This window comes from Bufo bufo, chromosome 1 (assembly GCF_905171765.1).
Source record: "Bufo bufo chromosome 1, aBufBuf1.1, whole genome shotgun sequence".
Taxonomy (NCBI): Eukaryota; Metazoa; Chordata; class Amphibia; order Anura; family Bufonidae; genus Bufo; species Bufo bufo.
In genome coordinates this window covers 241,491,422-241,515,068 of record NC_053389.1, presented here as the reverse complement: position 1 = coordinate 241,515,068, position 23,647 = coordinate 241,491,422, and the positions used below count along the sequence as shown (strand labels likewise).

The 23,647-nt window shown below is 48.4% G+C and overlaps 1 protein-coding gene across 2 annotated transcripts in view; it reads left to right on the top strand.

Annotated features, from left to right (window-relative positions):
- LOC121005288 (solute carrier organic anion transporter family member 1C1-like) overlaps positions 1–23,647 on the top strand; it is a 55,685-nt gene that overhangs the window by 27,180 nt on the left and 4,858 nt on the right. Inside the window, exons 10-14 of one of the 2 annotated variants that reach the window (XM_040437942.1) lie at positions 3,060–3,255; positions 3,341–3,497; positions 3,575–3,759; positions 5,373–5,437; positions 10,803–10,920. In XM_040437942.1, coding sequence (XP_040293876.1) covers positions 3,060–3,255; positions 3,341–3,497; positions 3,575–3,759; positions 5,373–5,437; positions 10,803–10,920 — 721 coding nt within the window. Of the gene's footprint in view, positions 1–3,059; positions 3,256–3,340; positions 3,504–3,574; positions 3,760–5,372; positions 5,438–10,802; positions 10,921–23,647 lie in introns of both variants that reach the window. The other variant, XM_040437936.1, reaches the window with a different exon arrangement.

Below are 23,647 nucleotides of genomic sequence, written 5' to 3'. Positions count from 1 at the left end.
CAAAAGTTTGGACACACCTTCTCATTCAAAGAGTTTTCTTTATTTTCATGACTATGAAGGCATCAAAACTATGAATTAACACATGTGGAATTATATACATAACAAACAAGTGTGAAACAACTGAAAATATGTCATATTCTAGGTTCTTCAAAGTAGCCACCTTTTGCTTTGATTACTGCTTTGCACACTCTTGGCATTCTCTTGATGAGCTTCAAGAGGTAGTCCCCTGCTGTTACTTCATGTCTTATACCCTAGTCTCATTCAGTGCTGTTGCAAATCTGCTGTTACACCATGTCACTGTAGTCACATCCATAACTGAATTCATAATTCTGCATGTGTTACTCCAGTCACATTCAGAGCTGTAGTCACAATTCAGTTGCTACATCATTTATGTACTCCTTTTACATGCAGAGTTAGATTTATAATTCTGCTGTTACATCATGTAATACTCCAGTCACATCCAGAGCTGTAGTCACAATTCTGCCGGCTGGCATTAAATGCATCAGCCCTGTGCTAACAGTCAGTTTTTTTTTTAACTGTTTAGCTCCTTTAGGGCACTGCTCTGCTGCACTGCATGGGGTGAGACGTAGTTGTTATTTCTTGTCAGACTACTGCACTGAGCTTGGTGTAATTACTACGTTCTCTTGAATCCATGACCCCCATTATCCATGCACCCAGCGCTCAATCATCAGTCTGAGGCCTCATGCACACGACCGTATGTATTTTGCGGTCCGCAAAAAATTTGGATGACATCTGTGTGCATTCCATATTTAACAGAACAGCTGGCCCCTTTTAGAGCAGTCCTATCCTTGTCCGTAATGCGGAACGGACATACGGAAACGGAATGCACACGGAGTAACTTCTGTTTTTTTTGCGGACCCATTGAAAGGAATGGTTCCGCATATGGTCCGCAAAAAAAAACGAAACGGACACGGAAAGAAAATACGTTTGTGTGCATGGAACCCCTTTAATAGCCCAAGAGTTGAGGAGATCATGACTATTAATAGAGCATTTAAAGGGATACCGGCAGGACTCCCAGCATGCACTGCGGCATCTGTCAGTGCTTTCCTTTATATCTGAAGAAGTGATACAGCGTAACGAGAAAAATGCAAACAAGTAACAATACCAACCATCCTGACCTGTCTATAGCAGTTGTAGAGGATGATGAGAGTAAGAGGCGGCCCCCAGGAAAGTGAGGGAGTAGGGGGGCCATTATACAGCAGGCAGAAGAATGAAAGGATTGGTCAGTGAAGGATCACAGAGGTCACAGATCAGCCCCAGGACACGGTGCCATTTCAGGGTCAGACTGAGTTTAAGGGTGATTCGTGGGGAAGGGGGAACATGCGCTCGGAGGACTGAGAAAATCCAATCTGAAGATGGATCATCAAAAGGATGATAATAATAGTTACATAGTTGTTAGGCCCCTTGCAGACGAGTGTGTCCGGATTAGGTCCGGATGCATTGCGTCTGCAATCAGGGAAAATCGTGCGAGTGCGTACGCAATTTCAGTCAGTTTTGAAAAAACTGATTGTGGTACCCAGACCCGAACCCGGACTTCTTCACAGAAGTTCGGGTTTGGGATCGGTGTTCTGTAGATTTTATTATTTTCCCTTATAACATGGTTATAAGGGGAAATAATAGCATTCTTAATACAGGATGTTTACTAAAATGTGGCATGAGGGGTTAAAAAAAATTAAAAAAAATTTCCTCACCTCATCCTGTTGTTCGCGCAGCCGGCATCGTCTTCTTTCTTCTTCTTTCAGGACCTGCCAAAGGACCTTTGATGACGTGGTGAGCGCGGTGACGTCAGCGCAGGTCCTGCTGAATGAAGATAGAATCTTTTACCGTCATTCAGCAGGACCTGCGCTGACGTCACCGCGCTCACTGCGTGGTGAGCGCGATTACATCATCAAAGGTCCTTTTGCAGGTCCTGAAAGAAGAAGAAAGAAGACGATGCCGGCTGCGCGAACAAGAGGATGAGGTGAGTTAATTTTTTAATTTTTTTAGCCCTCAAGCCACATTTTAGTAAGCATTCTGTATTAAAATAATACAGTAAATTGACTTTAATGGGGTCGCTCATCCCTATCATTTCCTAGCAACCATCTGTGAAAATCGCACCGCATCCGCACTTGCTTGCGGATGCTTGCGATTTTCACGCATCCCCATTCATTTCTATGGGGCCTGCGTTGCGTGAAAAACGCAGAATATAGAACATGCTGCGATTTTCACGCAACGCACAAGTGATGTGTGAAAATCACCGCTCATCTGCACAGCCCCATTGAAGTGAAGGGGTCCGGATTCAGTGCCCGGAATTCTCGCCCGTGTGAAAGGGACCTTAGGGTTGGAAAAAGACAAGAGTCCATCAAGTCCGACCTGTAATCCTACTATGATGAGCCCTCACTGAGCGCGCCCTTATCTTATGACCAATCTTCAGGCTACATTGTGTGATCACACCTCATTAGAAAAACCTGAAATTTGCATGTCGCTGTACAAAACCTGTAGTGAAGCTGCACGGAGATGTGGTGTAATGATTTGATTTGTACCTGTTTTGTGTTTTTAACCCGCACCTGGTTTTGGCTCACAATAACTGATGGAAATCACTGTGAACTTAGCCTAACCTCAACATTATACTTCCAAGAAGTAACTGCAATATGCAAAAGTCACCACTAGATGGCAGCAGATGCTGTTCAGTCACATTCAACACAGCAACAGTAGATGCTGCACAATCCACTGTCCTACCACCTGAAAGCTGTAGGGGGCGCAGAGGTAACAGTCACACCCAGACCCAGGCATCAAAGACCCCTGCCCTACATAACTAGACAAAAATATTCTATATGGCACATAGTAGGTGTGTGTTCGGTTAAACATTTGCATTAGGGCCCTGGACATTAAAGTATGACACCCCCCAGCCCCCTTTTTTTTTTTTGAAGTGTGATCTTGGAGGGAGATCAAGACTGGGAGTTACATACACGAAGGGAGAAGGTCTTCAGCAGCACAGAGTGTGTCAGGAGAGGAGTGTGCTGAGGATTGTGCTAATGATTTGGTTCATCTCCCCTCAGGTCTGATTAATGTCCCGGCAGTTGCTATGGGAATTTTCTTGGGGGGCGTTGTGATGAAGAAGTTCAGGATTAATATTGTGGGAGCGGCAAAGCTTCTGCTGTCTTCTTCTGTGATTGGATATGCTATATTGATGTCCCTGTTTGGCATGGGATGTGAGCGTTCCTCTGTGGCCGGGCTGACCGTGTCCTACGCAGGGTAAGTCGCCCCCCCCATGACCTCTCCTCAGTAGGAATCCAGACATTGAGGCGGCGCTCTGCTCATCACTGTCACCTCTTCCCAGGTATTCGTATATCTCACAGGAGGACGGAGCACTTGCAGAATGTAATGTGCACTGTCTGTGTCCTCAGAATCACTGGGAGCCCGTCTGCGGGGACAATGGCATCACCTATTATTCGGCCTGCTTTGCTGGCTGTCACTTGAGCAATGGGACGGGGAAGGTAGCAGTAAGTGAAATTCTGTATGAGAAGCAGCAAGATAAAGCATTGCCAGACTTCTGACATGTTACGTCTCCTAGGTCTATCATAACTGCAGCTGTGTGACGCGGCCGCCTTTGCCCTCTGGTGGCAGATCAGCAGTGCCCGGGCCTTGTTCCAGGGGGACAACATGCTCCAGGATGTTCCTGTACTTTATGGTGATCTCTGTCATTACCTCCTTCACCCTGTCCTTCGGAGGGACCCCCGGATACATCCTCCTTCTCAGGTGACCCTAGCAGCCTCATCATTAGCTGTCAGTCACAAGAGATGACACAAATGGAGACCATCTTATCAGCAGGTGGTAGGAGTGCTAATACCATATCGTCTGGTATATTATTGTGTCTGCGGCTAATCTAAAGCCCACTAACTCCCATGTCTGTGCCAGTTCCATCCCAGTACACAGATCATTAACATGAATACAAATCCAATGGATCAGCGCTCACCTGTCGACCATTGTCAGGAAGCACGGATGCAGCCTGGACTTGGCTCTAAGGTAGCAGTAAAACCCAGCTTCCAATAAAACGTAACTTCTTCATTGTATCGCGGTAAAATCCATCACAAGATTCACATGTACAATCTACAAGTTTCGGACCACGTACTCTCGGTCCTTACTCATTACCATGTCATGAGTGAGGACCAAGAGTACGTGGTCTGAAACGCGTAGATTGTACATGTGAATCTTGTGATGGATTTTACCGCGATACCATAAAGAAGTTACGTTTTATTGGAAGCTGGGTTTTACTGCCATTTTTCCTACTGATCATTAACAGTATTCAGTGTTCCTATTTTCCCCATCTGTTATGCATGTTTTATTTTTATCTTGAAGCTACATGATTTCTTCTTCAGTAATCTCATGCATGGAGAGGCAGTCTATCATACAACAGATAATGCAAGGAAACTGTATGCAGCATGTAGAGGCAGTATACTGCACAGCTGATAGTACAACCCTGGACACCATGGAAAGGCATTCTACTGTACAGCAGATAGTATAAGCCAGTGTAGTGCAATGAGTCGGTCTATTGTACAGCAGATAAAACAAGTCAGTATATCGCAGAGAGCAGTATACGGTACAGCTGATAATACAATACTGCACTGCATGAAAAGGCATTCTACTGTACAGCAGATAGTATAAGCCAGTGTAGTGCAATGAGTCAGTCTATTGTACAGCAGATAAAACAAGTCAGTATATTGCAGAGAGCAGTATACGGTACAGCTGATAATACAACCCTGGACACCATGGAAAGGCATTCTACTGTACAGCAGATAGTATAAGCCAGTGTAGTGCAATGAGTCAGTCTATTGTACAGCAGATAAAACAAGTCAGTATATCGCAGAGGCATTCTACTGTACAGCAGATAGTATAAGCCAGTGTAGTGCAATGAGTCGGTCTATTGTACAGCAGATAAAACAAGTCAGTATATCGCAGAGAGCAGTATACGGTACAGCTGATAATACAATACTGCACTGCATGGAAAGGCATTCTACTGTACAGAAGATAGTATAAGTCTGTGCAGTACAATGAGGCAATCTATTGTACAGCATATAATACATAAATATTCGCATGTAGAGGCAATATACTGAACTGCTGATAGTACAAGCCAGTGCAGTACAATAAGGCAATCTATTGTACAGCATATACATCAAGTCTGTGTATCACGGAGAGACAGTCTAGTGTACAGCAGATAATACAAGCTTGTGGAGCATGGAGAAACAATCTACTGTACAGCAAACTGCCTATAAGATCTTTTGTGTATGTAGCAATAGGCTCCATACAGATATGATGTGTGGATATGACATTCGGGTCACTGGTGTCACTGGATTTTTCCTGTTCATCTGCAGATGCATAAAACCCGAACTCAAGTCCCTAGCGCTGGGGATTTACACCATGGCGGTCCGAGTTCTAGGTAAGAGTGATACGCCTCACCACAAGAGAACTGTTCACCCGGTGTATGTATATATTTATATAGCAGAGTATGCTGCTTACTTTCAGTGAATATGAACATTCATTTGTTTTACTAACGTCTAAAAATCCGCCCCTACTTAGTCCTTTTTACACAACTGAATGTTTGTTACAATTAGAGATGAGCGAATTTCTTGTTTTGAAATTCGTTCACACTTCGTTTATGGGAGAGGCTTAACTGTGATGAGTGGGTGAAGCGCTTCCCTTGACCTAGCTGGCTGTGTTGTGCCGGAAGCCAGGAGCGAGGGTAAGCCTAGTAGTGGGCGTACCCTAAGGGGAGTGTTTGAGAACAGGGGGGGTGGGTGGGTGTGAACAGAAGCGCCCTGAGGAGCTGGGGGCTGGAGCTTAAGAAGGTAAGATGCCCCTCCCACAAATTCAGGCTGACTTTTCAGCCTTCCACTTATGGGAGAGGCTTAACTGTGATGAGTGGGTGAAGCGCTTCCCTTGACCTAGCTGGCTGTGTTGTGCCAGAAGCCAGGAGCGAGGGTAAGCCTAGTAGTGGGCAAAATAAACGAGGAGAGCAGAGAAGTGACCAAAAGCCTTTAATACCACTCAGAGAGCAAGATTACAAAATGCCTGGGAAATCTCAACATGCGGGTTCGGGATTTATCTCGTGAAGCAAGAAGAGCGCCACCTACCCATGCATTTAATCACGTGCGCCGGGACCCCGTTTTTTATGCTGAGGACGCGGCTCCGATTCGGAGCGAGTGTCCTGTGATGGCCAGCGGGTTATAACCGAGACCTGAGGCCAGCGTTCTGATGTGGGACACAAACTGGATTGACGTCAGGGGCCCCCCACGCCAAGGAAGCAGCGGGGCCTCTGGGGAGGCATCTTGCAACAGGGCTAGCAATTGACGGAGGACCATGACTGGGCACCAATCGTTGGAGGTTTTAAAAAACCTGACCTCCGAGGGTGGTCCATGCTGGTTGGCCTTCGTGGAAGGGAGCCAGAGGACAAAATGGTCATAGGCCCAGGACAACTGTCGCACCTGCAACCCCTGACGTTTAGGGGAGGTGCTGGGGAACTCACCTGGTCTGAGGAACCCGTAAAACCCGAGATACATGGCTGCCTTAATAATCAAACTAGGAGAGTGCCCAAAAGGAAGTCCATCCAGCGCGGACGAGAGTCGCCTACACATCTCGCCGGAGACAGGCTGTCTACGGCCGGTAGGGGCATCCCCGCACTTCTGGATCCCCCCAAGGGCCACCTTGACTGTCTGCACTGAAGAAAAGGAACCTCTATTTGGATTATGAAGCATGGCGCAGTGCTGTATCCCGGCTAGGTACAGCCTGATGGTGTTAAATGACAGCCTGAGATTGCGGTGACAGTGGGCTATGAACGCCAGGGTGTAGGAGACATCGTCCAAGCCACCCTGCGAGTGGGACCTGGAAAAACTTCGTAAACCTTGACACCGGCTTGGTAGTTTCCTGATGGTATGGGAAAACCCCTGAGCGTTTTCAGGCAAATATATTGGATCCTGAGCGATTCAAGCCACTGCGTACACCCTGTGGGAAATAAGACCTGAGCGATTCAGGGAAATACGTGACCTGAGAGAATCAGGAAAATACATACAACCTGGAAATACAGTCAACCTGAAGAGACAGAAAAATACAAACCTGCGCGATTCGGGGAAATACATAACCCTGAGCGATCCAGGAACATACATGGCCCGAGCGATTCAGGGAAATATATAAACCCGAGCGACTCAGGGAACTGAAACCTGGGTGAATCATGGAAATACGTGAAAATTTGAGCTAATCAGGGAAATATATGAAACCCGATTCAGGAAAATACACCCTGAGATATTCAGGAGAGTACACATACATATACTTCCCTCTCTCTTTTTTTTTTTTTTTTTCTTTTGAGCAGTGGCCGAGTGACCGGCGAGAGTGGAAAGGAAACAGGAATGACCATGGTATAGAAGGGATCGCAACCTACCCAAATCGACGGACAGCGCTGCCAACTCTCCGGCGATACTGAAGACCTAGGGATGGAGGCTCGTGATGAACAAAGGAAGGCTCCGAGCTGCGGAGGAGCGTAAAGCCGCCACTCGGTTGGACCTTACCTGAACCGTGGAGTGACCGGACACGGAGGAGCCCTGCGACACAATTGAGGAGTGATCGAAATTCCGGTGGCCTGAGGCCCTGCTTACATGAGAATAAGCTTGCGATGGTACGAGACCCGGAGAGAGGTGCGATCTGGTGGCACTGGGATCAAGCGACGGAGAACCAGGATGCAGCCTGGGCGCCATGGCCAACTGCTGGGTGACCTAAACTGCCAGAATCAGGGCCCGAAGTCGTGCTGCATGCAACGAGACCTGCGGGAAACGGAATCCAGACATGCAGGACACGAACCGGGTAACCGGGAACCAGCCGGACCCTGCTGAAAACCCCTGAGCGTTCCAGGCAGATGCATGGAACCAGAGCGATTCAGGCAAATACATTGGATCCTGAGCGGTTCAGGCAACATGGAGTCCTGAGCGAATCAGGAGATTACATACGCCTTTGGTGAAGATGACGGACCCTGGGTGCGTCGGGCATTACCTTGGACCTGGGTGGACCTGGCCACTACCTACCCACTGAGAGACCAGGGAAAAATACAGAAGCCTGAGCGATTCAGGCCAATACTTAGACCCGAGTGATTCAGGGGAATACATAACCAGATTGTTCCAGGAAAAATATGCAATAACTATATGTGACCAGAACGTAGTACGACCGGTGCCTACGAGAAGGCTTGTGTCGGTCTGGGTACGTACCTGGGCTTAGAGGCTATTACCTGTACCGATGTCTTGGGTCACCTGACCTTGGTCCAAAATCTCGTACCAGTGAACGATCAGGACACGTTCCTGAGAGGGTAAATCCATAAAGTTCGGAAAGAAAAGAGAACATAACTGGGGAGGATGACAGGCCTGGGCGAACCAGGAGACAGAAGTAGGTGTGAGCCTGGGCGAACCAGGAGACAGAGGTAGTTGCGTGCCTGGGCGATCCAGGAGGGAGAGGTAGGTGTGAGCCTGGGCGAACCAGGAGACAGAGGTAGTTGCGTGCCTGGGCGATCCAGGAGGCAGAGGTAGGTATGAGCCTGGGCGAACCAGGAGACAGAGGTAGGTATGAGCCTGGGGCGAACCAGGAGACAGAGGTAGGTATGAGCCTGGGGCGAACCAGGAGACAGAGGTAGGTATGAGTCTGGGGGAACCAGGAGACAGAGGTAGTTGCGTGCCTGGGCGATCCAGGAGGCAGAGGTAGTTGCGTGCCTGGGCGATCCAGGAGGCAGAGGTAGGTGTGAGCCTGGCGAACCAGGAGACAGAGGTAGGTGCGTGCCTGGGCGATCCAGGAGGCAGAGGTAGGTGCGTGCCTGGGCGATCCAGGAGGCAGAGGTAGGTGCGTGCCTGGGCGATCCAGGAGGCAGAGGTAGGTGTGAGCCTGGGTGATCTAGGAGGCAGAAGTAGGTATGAGCCTGGCGAACCAGTAGATGAGACAGCAGCATATAACGTGAAGTACATACATATAACACATGGCACTGTCGCCACCATAGAATAGATGACTGCAGTGAGCGTTTAGTGACCGATGAATGGGTATGGCGTGCAATGATGACCTGGCCTACTCGTGGTGAGACCCCGGTTTCTTTGAACACCGTGCTGAAACTAGCGACCCTTCCAGCCCAGCAGGGCCCCCGGGGCCCTCTCCCTAAGACTATCATTCACATGTCCGTAATTTGGGTCCGCATTCGTTCCGCAATTTGCGGACCCATTCACTTTCAATGGGGCTGGAACGGATGCAAATCCACATTTCCTGGATCCGCATCCATTTTTTCGGGATCCGCATCCGTTTTTTTGGGATCCATTTTTTCGGGATCCATTTTTTCGGGATCCGCAATTTCGTTCCTGGAAAAATAGAGCACGTCCTATTCTTGTCCGCGATTGCAGACCAGAAAAGGCATTTTCTATTATAGTGTTTGTAATGTGCGGATCCGCAAATTGCGGATCGCACATTGCAGGTGTCCGTGTTTTGCGGATCCGCAAAACACTTACGGACGTGTGAATGGACCCTTAAGAGGAAATGAGGATAACTTTGTCTTCCTCTCGCCTAACGCTGCGTGGCACGGCGGGAGTGCGTATGAGATGGCTTGTGGTTGGGACCTACCAAGGTTTTTTTTTTTTTTTTTTGCGGCTGTTTGTGGACGTGGGCCGTTGTTGCCCAGGGGCTAGATACCCCTACTACGTATAGCCTGTTTTGACAGGGGTGCCAGGCTTGCCTGGTTCGAAATGGAATGGCAGGGGAATGAAGATTCCGGCGTGCGCTCCACTCTGGAACGCACGCCGAACACGTGACCAGGCCCAGGCCCGGCGGAGGGACTCCGACGCGCGCTCCAAGCTGGAACGCACGCCGAACATGTGACCAGGCCCAGGCCCGGCGGAGGTGAAGCGCTTCCCTTGACCTAGCTGGCTGTGTTGTGGGCAAAATGTATGTATGTATGAAAATGAAACGAAGTAGATGAAAGCAACTCACAACGTGCACGGATGCAGTACCAGAGCAAGCGACTCCCTAACCAGCTGTGAACAGAAGCGCCCTGAGGAGCTGGGGGCTGGAGCTTAAGAAGGTAAGATGCCCCTCCCACAAATTCAGGCTGACTTTTCAGCCTTCCACTTACTGGTAAAAGCGGAATTGCGTTATGGATTCCGTTACCACGAACCATAAATCAATTCTATGACGGAATGCCTTTAGAGGCATTCCGTTATTGAGTTCGTCATAATAGAAGTCTATGGGCTGCAAAATGAATCCGTTCCGTTTCCGTTATGCAGGGGAGTCCTCTCCTGCATAACGGAAATGGGACGGACCCATTTTAAAGCGCATAGACTTCTATTATGACGGAATGAATAACTGAATGCCTCTAGATGCATTCCGTTATGCATTCCGTCATAGAATTGCGTTATGGTCCGTGGTAACGGAATCCATAACGCAATTCACCTTTTAGCAGTAAACGAATCGCAAACGAATTTCATAACCGGAAATTCGCTCATCTCTAGTTACAATGTATCCATGTAGATAATCCTCTTTGAGCAGTATCATAAATCTCCTGTCAACGTGGGTTTTGTTACAAAGTATCACCGAAGGTAAAATGCATTAGTCTGGAGTCTAGGCTGTATGTCTTACAGAAGTTGTCTAGACTGATACATTGTAACAACCCCCCAGCTGTGAAAAGTATTAGGGCAGGATGGGGTTCCAGCCTTTTCATGTAACAAAAGTGTTCTAATTCAAGGGAAACAAAGCATTGCACTAACTAATGTTGCTTCTGCTTGTGTGTCTTACAGCTGGGGTCCCTGCCCCCATGTATTTTGGGGCCCTGATTGACAGCGTGTGTCTGAAATGGGGCAGCCGGCAGTGCAGCGGGAAAGGCTCCTGCAGGTTGTACAACACTGACGCGTTTCGGTGAGTACAATTACGGGAATGTAAGCAGAACGGGTTGGAATTGGAGGCAACATATTGACTCTTTAGGGCAGATATACTAAGGCTGGTGCTACCAACGCCAGTCTTAGTATGAAGTTCGTCCAAGCCCCCTTTTTTTCACTACTGGTAAGAGAAGTGAAAAGTCTCAAATTATCAGGCAGATGCGGTGTGTGTCCTATTTTTTTGACTGACAACGGTTCACGGACCCATTCAAGTCAATGGGTCCGTGAAAAAACACGGATGCACACAAGATTGGCATCCGCGTCCGTGGCCGTAGGCTACTTTCACACAGACGGATCCGCAGATCCGTCTGCATAAAAGCTTTTTCAGAGCTGTGCTATAGGCAATGCGCCGCACAGACCTTTCACTTACCAGTAGGAGGAGCGCTCGGCCGGTCACAGACAGCGAAGGTAAGTATAATGCTTCTAAAATTGCTAAGTAACCATGGCAACCAGGACTGCAGTAGCGTCCTGGTTGCCATGGTTACCGATCGGAGCCCCAGCGATAAAACTGGGACTCCGATCGGAACTCTCCGCTGCCACCAATGATGGGGGAAGGTGATTTTAATTAGGTGGGGGAGAGGGGAGGCCGCACTGGCCACAAATGATGGGGGGGGGATTTTAATTAGGGGGGGGGAAGAGGGGAGGCCGCACTGGCCACCAATGATGGGGGAAGGTGATTTTAATGATGGGGGGGGGGGAGAGGGTAGGCCGCACTGGCCACCAATGAATATAATACTGGGGAGGGAGGGAGCGGGGCCGCACTGGCCACCAATGATGGGGGGGGGGGGTGATTTTAACCACCTCAGGACCGCCGTACGCAGGATTGCGTCTTTGCGGCGGCCCTGCTCTTCTGGGTGGACGCGCCGGTGCGTCCTCTCGCGAGACGCGAGATTTCCTGTGAACGCGCGCACACAGGCGCGCGCGCTCACAGGAACGGAAGGTAAGAGAGTTGATCTCCAGCCTGCCAGCGGCGATCGTTCGCTGGCAGGCTGGAGATGTGTTTTTTTTAGCCACTAACAGGTATATTAGACGCTGTTTTGATAACAGCGTCTAATATACCTGCTACCTGGTCCTCTGGTGGTCCCCTTTGTTTGGATCGACCACCAGAGGACACAGGTAGCTCAGTAAAGTCCCACCAAGCACCACTACACTACACTACACCCCCCCCCCGTCACTTATTAACCCCTTATTAGCCCCTGATCACCCCATATAGACTCCCTGATCACCCCCCTGTCATTGATTACACCCCTGTCATTGATCAACCCCCTGTAAAGCTCCATTCAGATGTCCGCATGATTTTTACGGATCCACTGATGGATGGATCGGATCCGCAAAACGCATACGGGCGTCTGAATGAAGCCTTACAGGGGCGTGATCAATGACTGTGGTGATCACCCCATATAGACTCCCTGATCACCCCCCTGTCATTGATTACCCCCCTGTAAAGCTCCATTCAGATGTCCGCATGATTTTTACGGATGCACTGATAGATGGATCGGATCCGCAAAATGCATCCGGACGTCTGAATGAAGCCTTACAGGGGCATGATCAATGACTGTGGTTATCACCCCATATAGACTCCCTGATCACCCCCCTGTCATTGATCACCCCCCTGTAAAGCTCCATTCAGATGTCCGCATGATTTTTACGGATGCACTGATAGATGGATCGGATCCGCAAAACGCATCCGGACGTCTGAATGAAGCCTTACAGGGGCGTGATCAATGACTGTGGTGATCACCCCATATAGACTCCCTGATCACCCCCCTGTCATTGATTACCCCCCTGTAAAGCTCCATTCAGATGTCCGCATGATTTTTACGGATGCACTGATAGATGGATCGGATCCGCAAAACGCATCCGGACGTCTGAATGAAGCCTTACAGGGGCGTGATCAATGACTGTGGTGATCACCCCATATAGACTCCCTGATCACCCCCCTGTCATTGATCACCCCCCTGTAAAGCTCCATTCAGACGTCCGCATGATTTTTACGGATCCACTGATAGATGGATCGGATCCGCAAAACGCATCCGGACGTCTGAATGAAGCCTTACAGGGGCATGATCAATGACTGTGGTGATCACCCCATATAGACTCCCTGATCACCCCCCTGTCATTGATTACCCCCCTGTAAAGCTCCATTCAGATGTCCGCATGATTTTTACGGATGCACTGATAGATGGATCGGATCCGCAAAACGCATCCGGACGTCTGAATGAAGCCTTACAGGGGCGTGATCAATGACTGTGGTGATCACCCCATATAGACTCCCTGATCACCCCCCTGTCATTGATTACACCCCTGTCATTGATCACCCCCCTGTAAAGCTCCATTCAGACGTCCGCATGATTTTTACGGATCCACTGATAGATGGATCGGATCCGCAAAACGCATCCGGACGTCTGAATGAAGCCTTACAGGGGCATGATCAATGACTGTGGTGATCACCCCATATAGACTCCCTGATCACCCCCCTGTCATTGATTACCCCCCTGTAAAGCTCCATTCAGATGTCCGCATGATCTTTACGGATGCACTGATAGATGGATCGGATCCGCAAAACGCATACGGACGTCTGAATGAAGCCTTACACGGGCATGATCAATGACTGTGGTTATCACCCCATATAGACTCCCTGATCACCCCCCTGTCATTGATCAACCCCCTGTCATTGATCACCCCCCCCTGTCATTGATCACCCCCCTGTCATTGATCACCCCTCTGTAAGGCTCCATTCAGACATTTTTTTGGCCCAAGTTAGCGGAATTTTTATTTATTTTTCTTACAAAGTCTCATATTCCACTAACTTGTGTCAAAAAATAAAATCTCACATGAACTCACCATACCCCTCACGGAATCCAAATGCGTAAAATTTTTTAGACATGTATATTCCAGACTTCTTCTCACGCTTTAGGGCCCCTAGAATGCCAGGGCAGTATAAATACGCCACATGTGACCCCATTTCGGAAAGAAGACACCCCCAGGTATTCCGTGAGGGGCATATTGAGTCCATGAAAGATTGAAATTTTTGTCCCAAGTTAGCGGAACGGGAGACTTTGTGAGAAAAAAATAAAAAATATCAATTTCCGCTAACTTGTGCCAAAAAAAAAAAATTTCTATGAACTCGCCATGCCCCTCATTGAATACCTTGGGGTGTCTTCTTTCCAAAATGGGGTCACATGTGGGGTATTTATACTGCCCTGGCATTCTAGGGGCCCCAAAGCGTGAGAAGAAGTCTGGTATCCAAATGTCTAAAAATGCCCTCATAAAATGAATGTGGGCCCCTTTGCGCATCTAGGCTGCAAAAAAGTGTCACACATGTGGTATCGCCGTACTCAGGAGAAGTTGGGGAATGTGTTTTGGGGTGTCATTTTACATATACCCATGCTGGGTGAGAGAAATATCTTGGTCAAATGCCAACTTTGTATAAAAAAATGGGAAAAGTTGTCTTTTGCCAAGATATTTCTCTCACCCAGCAAGGGTATATGTAAAATGACACCCCAAAACACATTCCCCAACTTCTCCTGAATACGGCGATACCACATGTGTGACACTTTTTTGCAGCCTAGGTGGGCAAAGGGGCCCATATTCCAAAGAGCACCTTTAGGATTTCACAGGTCATTTACCTACCTAACACACATTAGGGCCCCTGGAAAATGCCAGGGCAGTATAACTACCACACAAGTGACCCCATTTTGGAAAGAAGACACCCCAAGGTATTCCGTGAGGGGCATGGCGAGTTCCTAGAATTTTTTATTTTTTGTCACAAGTTAGTGGAAAATGCTGATTTTTTTTTTTTTTTTTTTTTTTATACAAAGTCTCATATTCCACTAACTTGTGACAAAAAATAAAAACTTCCATGAACTCACTATGCCCATCAGCGAATACCTTGGGGTCTCTTCTTTCCAAAATGGGGTCACTTGTGGGGTAGTTATACTGCCCTGGCATTCTAGGGGCCCAAATGTGTGGTAAGGAGTTTGAAATCAAATTCTGTAAAAAATGACAAGTGAAATCCGAAAGGTGCTCTTTGGAATATGGGCCCCTTTGCCCACCTAGGCTGCAAAAAAGTGTCACACATCTGGTATCTCCGTACTCAGGAGAAGGTGGGGAATGTGTTTTGGGGTGTCATTTTATATATACCCATGCTGGGTGAGAGAAATATCTTGGCAAACGACAACTTTTCCCATTTTTTTATACAAAGTTGGCATTTGACCAAGATATTTATCTCACCCAGCATGGGTATATGTAAAAAGACACCCCAAAACACATTCCTCAACTTCTCCTGAATACAGAGATACCAGATGTGTGACACTTTTTTGCAGCCTAGGTGGGCAAAGGGGCCCATATGCCAAAGAGCACCTTTCGGATTTCACAGGTCAATTTTTACAGAATTTGATTTCAAACTCCTTACCACACATTTGGGCCCCTAGAATGCCAGGGCAGTATAACTACCCCACAAGTGACCCCATTTTGGAAAGAAGAGACCCCAAGGTATTCGCTGATGGGCATAGTGAGTTCATGGAAGTTTTTATTTTTTGTCACAAGTTAGTGGAATATGAGACTTTGTATGAAAAAAAAAATAAAAAATAAAAATCATCATTTTCCACTAACTTGTGACAAAAAATAAAAAATTCTAGGAACTCGCCATGCCCCTCACGGAATACCTTGGGGTGTCTTCTTTCCAAAATGGGGTCACTTGTGGGGTAGTTATACTGCCCTGGCATTCTAGGGGCCCAAATGTGTGGTAAGGAGTTTGAAATCAAATTCAGTAAAAAATGACAAGTGAAATCCGAAAGGTGCTCTTTGGAATATGGGCCCCTTTGCCCACCTAGGCTGCAAAAAAGTGTCACACATCTGGTATCTCCGTACTCAAGAGAAGGTGGGGAATGTGTTTTGGGGTGTCATTTTATATATACCCATGCTGGGTGAGAGAAATATCTTGGCAAACGACAACTTTTCCCATTTTTTTATACAAAGTTGGCATTTGACCAAGATATTTATCTCACCCAGCATGGGTATATGTAAAAAGACACCCCAAAACACATTCCTCAACTTCTCCTGAATACAGAGATACCAGATGTGTGACACTTTTTTGCAGCCTAGGTGGGCAAAGGGGCCCATATGCCAAAGAGCACCTTTCGGATTTCACAGGTCAATTTTTACAGAATTTGATTTCAAACTCCTTACCACACATTTGGGCCCCTAGAATGCCAGGGCAGTATAACTACCCCACAAGTGACCCCATTTTGGAAAGAAGAGACCCCAAGGTATTCGCTGATGGGCATAGTGAGTTCATAGAACTTTTTATTTTTTGTCACAAGTTAGTGGAATATGAGACTTTGTAAGAAAAAAAAAAAAAAAAAAAAAAATCATCATTTTCCGCTAACTTGTGACAAAAAATAAAAAGTTCTATGAACTCACTATGCCCATCAGCGAATACCTTAGGGTGTGTACTTTCAGAAATGGGGTCATTTGTGGGGTGTTTGTACTGTCTGGCCATTGTAGAACCTCAGGAAACATGACAGGTGCTCAGAAAGTCAGAGCTGCTGCAAAAAGCGGAAATTCACATTTTTGTACCATAGTTTGTAAACGCTATAACTTTTACCCAAACCATTTTTTTTCTACCCAAACATTTTTTTTTTATCAAAGACATGTAGAACTATAAATTTAGAGCAAAATTTCTATATGGATGTCGTTTTTTTTGCAAAATTTTACAACTGAAAGTGAAAAATGTCATTTTTTTGCAAAAAAATCGTTAAATTTCGATTAATAACAAAAAAAGTAAAAATGTCAGCAGCAATGAAATACCACCAAATGAAAGCTCTATTAGTGAGAAGAAAAGGAGGTAAAATTCATTTGGGTGGTAAGTTGCATGACCGAGCAATAAACCGTGAAAGTAGTGTAGGTCAGAAGTGTAAAAAGTGGCCTGGTCTTTCAGGGTGTTTAAGCACTGGGGGCTGAGGTGGTTAATTAGGGGGGGGGTGTGACGGTAGTAGAAAATATCCTCGTCAAGCATTCCCTTCTTCCCATAAAAGAAAATCACCCAATATTCCACGAGTAGGAATATCCCTGGAATCGCCGAATAATCCACACATGAGTCAACTTAATGCTGGAACAAGACTGATTTACTGGTACACAGAACTCACAATTTATGCAGCAAAAACTCCTCCTCTGGGCCAGACTAGATAATTGAGTTTTAAGAATAGACACAGCTCAATTATCCTAAAACTCCTCCTCTGGGCCAGGCTAGACAATTGAGTTTTACCAATACACACAGCTCAATTATCTGCTGGCCAGAACATTTACAATTCTTAACAATTTCACACAAGTACTTTCTATCCCACATACAAACATAATCTCAACATCATTGTCCGGTACACGAATACATTCATTCTTGACAATTGGAGCCGAACAATATAGTCCTCAAAATAGCAGGGAGAGAATCAAACTGAAGCATATAGGCAATTGCATAAAAGTCCTTCACAATGGCCCCCCTTTTTCTCCCTGCTCCGGCAACTCGGTTGGACCTTTCCTGGTCCAGTAGGGTTGACGGGTTCAGAGCTTTTAGTCCGAGGTTAAATCCGTTTGGCGTGACAATCCATCGGCATTCCCGTTTTGCTTGCCTGGGCGATAATGAATCGTAAAGTCATAGGGCTGTAAGGCCAAGCTCCAGCGTAGCAAACGGGCGTTGTCCCCTGAAACCCGGTTAAGCCACACCAAGGGGTTGTGATCGGTGATGAGAGTGAACGCCCGGCCATAAAGGTAAGGTGTGAGCTTTTTGAGTGCCCATACCAAGGCCAAACACTCTTTTTCAATGGTGGCATAACTGACCTCCCTTGGCAACAGCTTCCGACTCAGGTATGCCACCGGGTGCTCTCCTCCATCCTCCCCGATCTGGCTTAGTACTGCCCCCAGTCCAAACATTGAAGCGTCTGTATGGACAATAAATCTTTTGTTAGGATCTGGGGTAACCAACACCGGAGCATTAACCAGAGCAGTCTTTAGTGCTTGGAAAGCCACCTCGCATTCCGGGGACCACAGGACTTGTCGGGGTAGCTTCTTTTTGGTCAAGTCGGTCAGGGGTTTGGCCAGGGCACTATAGTCGGGTACAAAGCGTCTGTAATAGCCGGCTGTGCCTAAGAAAGCCATGACTTGTGTCTTGGTGTGGGGAGTGGGCCAATTGGCAACGGCCTCGATCTTAGCCGGCTCCGGCCGTTGCTTACCACATCCTACTCGGTGGCCCAAATATTGTACCTCGCCCATACCCAAGTGACATTTGTCGGGTTTCAGGGTCAGCCCGGCCCCCCTGATCCTATCTAATACTACCCCTACGTGCTCTAGGTGCGCTTCCCAGGTATCGCTGTGGATGGCGATGTCATCCAGGTAAGCGCATGCAAAGCTCTGGAGACCCCTAAGTAACTGATCCACCATCCGTTGGAAGGTGGCCGGGGCGTTCTTCATCCCGAACGGCATAACCCGGAATTGGTATAGGCCGAACGGGGTGATGAAGGCCGACTTGGGTATGGCATCTTCTGCTAGGGGAATCTGCCAATATCCCTTGCATAGGTCTATTGTGGTCAGATACTTCCCTGCAGAGATACGGTCAAGCAGCTCGTCCATCCGTGGCATCGGATAGGCGTCCGTAACTGTCTTGTCATTGAGGCGCCGGTAATCTACACAGAAGCGGGTTGTCCCATCCTTCTTTGGCACTAAGACTACCGGCGAGGCCCAAGGACTTTCTGAGGGTTCGATTACGCCTAGCCGAAGCATCTCATCTATCTCCTTCCGCATCCCTTCCCGGACTGCTTCGGGGATACGGTAGGGAGGCTGTCTCAGGGGTGCCTGTCCTGGAGTCTCTACCTTGTGTATGGCTAGGAGTGTGTATCCAGGCTCCTGAGAGAATGTGGCCTGTTTTGTTTCTAGTAAGCGGACAGCTTGATCCCGCTCTTGCGGCTCCAGCTCTTCACCTAGCTGGACTTTCTTTATCTGGGTCATCCCTTCGTTACTGCCCAATAGGTCGGGAAGGGGTAGGGTCTCTGTGTCTTCTCCTGCTGGTGCACAGATAGCGGCTACCTCCTCTGCCCGTTCCTGATAGGCCTTGAGCATGTTGATGTGAAAGGTTCGTTTCACATCTTCATCCTCGCAGCTGGCTATCGTGTAGGTAGTGTCGCATATCTGTCCTATAACTTTATAGGGGCCCTGCCAGGCGGCCTGGAGCTTGTCTGTTCGGACCGGCCTTAATACCATGACCTTTTGGCCTATCTGAAAGCTCCGGTGCCTAGCCCGTCGGTCATACCATACCCTCTGGCGCTGTTGGGCCGCCCGGAGGTTCTCTCGCACTGTCTGGGCTAATTCCTCCATGCGGTCCCTCAGCTCCAGGACATAAGGTACAACCGGGGTCCCCTCAATCTCTGTCTGCCCCTCCCAGTGATCCTTGATGAGATCTAAGGGCCCCCTCACCCGCCTCCCATAGAGAAGTTCGAAGGGTGAGAATCCGGTCGATTCCTGCGGCACCTCTCGGTAGGCAAAGAGAAGGTGTGGCAGGAATCGCTCCCAATCCTTGTATGCCCCCGTGAACGACTTCAACATTTGCTTTAGCGTTCCGTTGAAGCGCTCGCACAGGCCGTTAGTCTGGGGATGGTATGGGGAGCTAGTCAGGGATTTAACTCCACAGGTTTTCCATATCTGCTGGGTTACCTCGGCCGTGAATTGGGTACCTTGGTCGGACAGAACCTCCTTGGGAAAGCCTACTCGGGAAAATACTTTAACTAGGGCCTCTGCTACGGTCTCAGCCTGTATGTTAGAGAGAGCTACCGCTTCGGGGTAACGGGTGGCGTAGTCTACTATGGTGAGTATATACCGCTTGCCGGAACGGCTAGGTTGGGCCAGGGGCCCTATAATGTCCACGGCTACCCTTGTGAACGGTTCTTCAATAATGGGCATGGAAACTAGTTTAGCCTTTGGGTGGTCTCCCCTTTTACCTATACGTTGGCATACCTCGCACGTTTGACAATACGCCCTGACGTCGTCGGACACCCCAGGCCAGAAGAAGTTCTGGGTTATCCGATACCCTGTCTTGCGTATTCCCAAATGGCCTGCCAAGGGTACGTCGTGCCCAATCCTCAATAACTCCTGGCGGTATTTCCGGGGAACTACCAGCTGGCGTTTTTGCTTAGGCCCTGGTGTATTACCCCGGGTCTCGGTGAGCCTGTACAAGCGGCCTTCCTCCCAGATAAATTGCTCCTTCTCTAACCCCCCTTGGCCCCTCCTGGCTTTCTCTCGATACTTTCTGAGGGAAGGGTCTCCGGTCACCTCCCGCCCAAAATCCTCTGGGGTGTCCCAGGGTAGGGGTTCTACAGTCAAGGGTAGGTTGGGTTGGCTTACCTGGGTCTCAGTAGGAAGCGGATGGCTCTCGGCAGCGCGACTTTGTGCTCTGGTGGTTACTGCGTGGGCCTCCTGAGCGGGGGTAGAGGCGAACGCCGAAGTCAGGGGGCCAATGTCGTTGCCCAGGATGACTTCAGAAGGTAAGTCTTTCATGACGCCCACATGAACATTGCCAGCTCCCGCACCCCAGTCTAGGTGTACCTGTGCAGTAGGAATACGGTATACTGCTCCCCCTGCCACTCTCACAGCAATTGATTTCCCCGGTTTCTCTGATGCCTTAATAAGGTGTCTTTGTACCAACGTGATGGTTGCCCCACTGTCTCTTAATCCCCGGGCGGTTTTTCCGTTAACCATGACCAGCTGACAATGGTGTTTCCTGTTGTCCGTAATAACAGATTGTACCATGAGGGCTTCGTAAAGGGTGCCCAATGGTTCTTCCTGACCCAGTTCCTGGGGATCCCAAGCCGAGTCTACACAATGGGCTGCTGCTGGTGGGCGGTACCCAGGTCGAGACCAATTTGACCTGGTGTTGTTGTCCATGGGGCAATTCTGCTTGTAGTGACCCAGCTGTTTGCACCGGAAGCAGCGTTGTTCATTGTCCTCCTGGCGTGGATAGCGAGGGCTAGATGTCACCGGTCTGTTAGGAGGTTGGTATCTAGCGGCTGGTGGGTGTGAGGGCACCGTTGGTCGTGGAGGTTGTACCCGTGGTGTGACCAGGTTCGTCTTGCGAGTATCCGCATATTCATCCGCCAACTTAGCGGCCTCTGGTAGAGTCATGGGCCTGCGATCTCTCACCCAGTCTTTGACATCCGTCTGGATGTGATTGTAAAATTGTTCCAGGAGCATTAGTTGTAAAATGTCCTCTGCGGAGGTGGCCTGGCTGCTGTTGACCCAGTTAGAGGCCGACAGGGATAACTGGCATGCCCATTCCACGTAAGAGTCTTTCGTGGTTTTGCGTGAGTCCCTGAACTTTTGTCGGTAGGACTCTGGGGTTACTGCATAACGAGCCAGGAGCACTTCTTTAACCCTGGCGTAGCTATGGATCTCCTGCTCTGGCACGGTCCGGAAAGCATCAGAAGCTTTGCCTGACAGTTTGCCTGACAATATTGCGACCCACTCTCCTCTATCTATTCGGTGCAGGTTACATTGTCGCTCAAAATCTGCCAGGTAATTATCAATGTCACAGTCTTTTTCATCAAAAGCTTTAAAAGCGCTAAACGGAATCTTCCTTGTGTCTGCTGTACTGTACTCACTGTTTGGAGAATGTGCGGCTGCTTGTTGGACTGCTGCCAGTTTTAACTGTAGCTCTGCGTCTCTTATTTGTTTAGCCTCCTCCGCTAACAGGTTCATCACTTTCAGCACCACATCCGCCGTTGGGTTCGGACCGAACCATGCTAGCTTCTCTCTCATTGCCTTGTTGGCTGGTGATTCCTCCTCCTGAATCACTGGTGTCCCCATCTCTTGTACTGCTGGCGTTGCTGCAACCAAGTTCTCCTGGTCTAGCTCCATTAATTCTGCTATAATGACCCGCTTGGTTTTGTTGCTAGCAATCCTTCCACGGACTTCCAGTAGTTCTTTCAGTGTTTTTCTTTTAAGCGGGGTGTACCAGCCTTCCATTCACTGTTCCCAGTGTCTGCTTGGAATCCTGGTGTAAAGGAAAGTAGAAGGGAAAATCCCGCTGCTGCCAACCAATTGTGACGGTAGTAGAAAATATCCTCGTCAAGCATTCCCTTCTTCCCATAAAAGAAAATCACCCAATATTCCACGAGTAGGAATATCCCTGGAATCGCCGAATAATCCACACATGAGTCAACTTAATGCTGGAACAAGACTGATTTACTGGTACACAGAACTCACAATTTATGCAGCAAAAACTCCTCCTCTGGGCCAGACTAGATAATTGAGTTTTAAGAATAGACACAGCTCAATTATCCTAAAACTCCTCCTCTGGGCCAGGCTAGACAATTGAGTTTTACCAATACACACAGCTCAATTATCTGCTGGCCAGAACATTTACAATTCTTAACAATTTCACACAAGTACTTTCTATCCCACATACAAACATAATCTCAACATCATTGTCCGGTACACGAATACATTCATTCTTGACAATTGGAGCCGAACAATATAGTCCTCAAAATAGCAGGGAGAGAATCAAACTGAAGCATATAGGCAATTGCATAAAAGTCCTTCACAGGGGGAGAGGGGAGGCCGCACTGGCCACCAATGATGGGGGAAGGTGCTTTTAATTGGGGGGGGGAGGGGAGGCCGCACTGGCCACCAATGAGTTAAATACAGGGGAGGGGGGTCTGCCCCCTCCTGCCTGGCAGCACCCGATCTCTTACAGGGGGCTATGATACGCACAATTAACCCCTCAGGTGCGGCACCTAAGGGGTTAATAGTGCGGATCACAGCCCCCTGTAAGAGATCGGGTGCTGCCAGGCAGTCATGTACAAAGTTCTCAGTATATTCTAACTTGAAGCGTCCCCATAGAATATACTGTCGGATATGAGTTTTCACGATCTAACTCAAATCCGATGGTATATTCTAACATAGAGGCGTTCCCATGGTGATGGGGACGCTTCAAGTTAAAATATACCATCGGATTGGAGAAAACTCCGATCCTATGGTATATTAACTCCTAACTTTACATTGAAAGTCAATGGGGGACGGATCCGTTTGCAATTGCACCATATTGTGTCAACGTCAAACGGATCCGTCCCCATTGACTTGCATTGTAAGTCAGGACGGATCCGTTTGGCTCCGCACGGCCAGGCGGACACCAAAATGACTTTTTTTTCATGTCCGTGGATCCTCCAAAAATCAAGGAAGACCCACGGAAGAAAAAACGGTCACGGATCACTGAACGACGGAAATCCGTTTTGCGGACTGCAAAAAAAAAAACGTCCTTGTGCATGAGGCCTTAGACTAAGGCTCCATTCACACGTCCGCAAATGGGTCCGCTTCCGTTCCGCAATTTTGCGGAACGGGTGCGGACCCATTCATTTTCTATGGGGACGGAATGGATGCGGACAGCACACAGTGTGCTGTCAGCATCCGCATTTGCGGAGTGCGGCCCCGATCTTCAGGTCAGCAGCTCCGCAAAAGATAGAACATGTCCTATTCTTGTCCGCAGCTTGCGGACAAGAATAGGCATTTCTATAGGGGTGCCGGGCGGGTGTGTTGCGGATCCGCAATTTGCGGGTCCGCAACACACCACGGACGTGTGAATGGAGCCTAAACAGTCTAAAGGTGCCCCAGATTTATCATCCATCATCAGCCATGGTTGGTATGGTTTTAGACTGTCTAAGTTTACACTC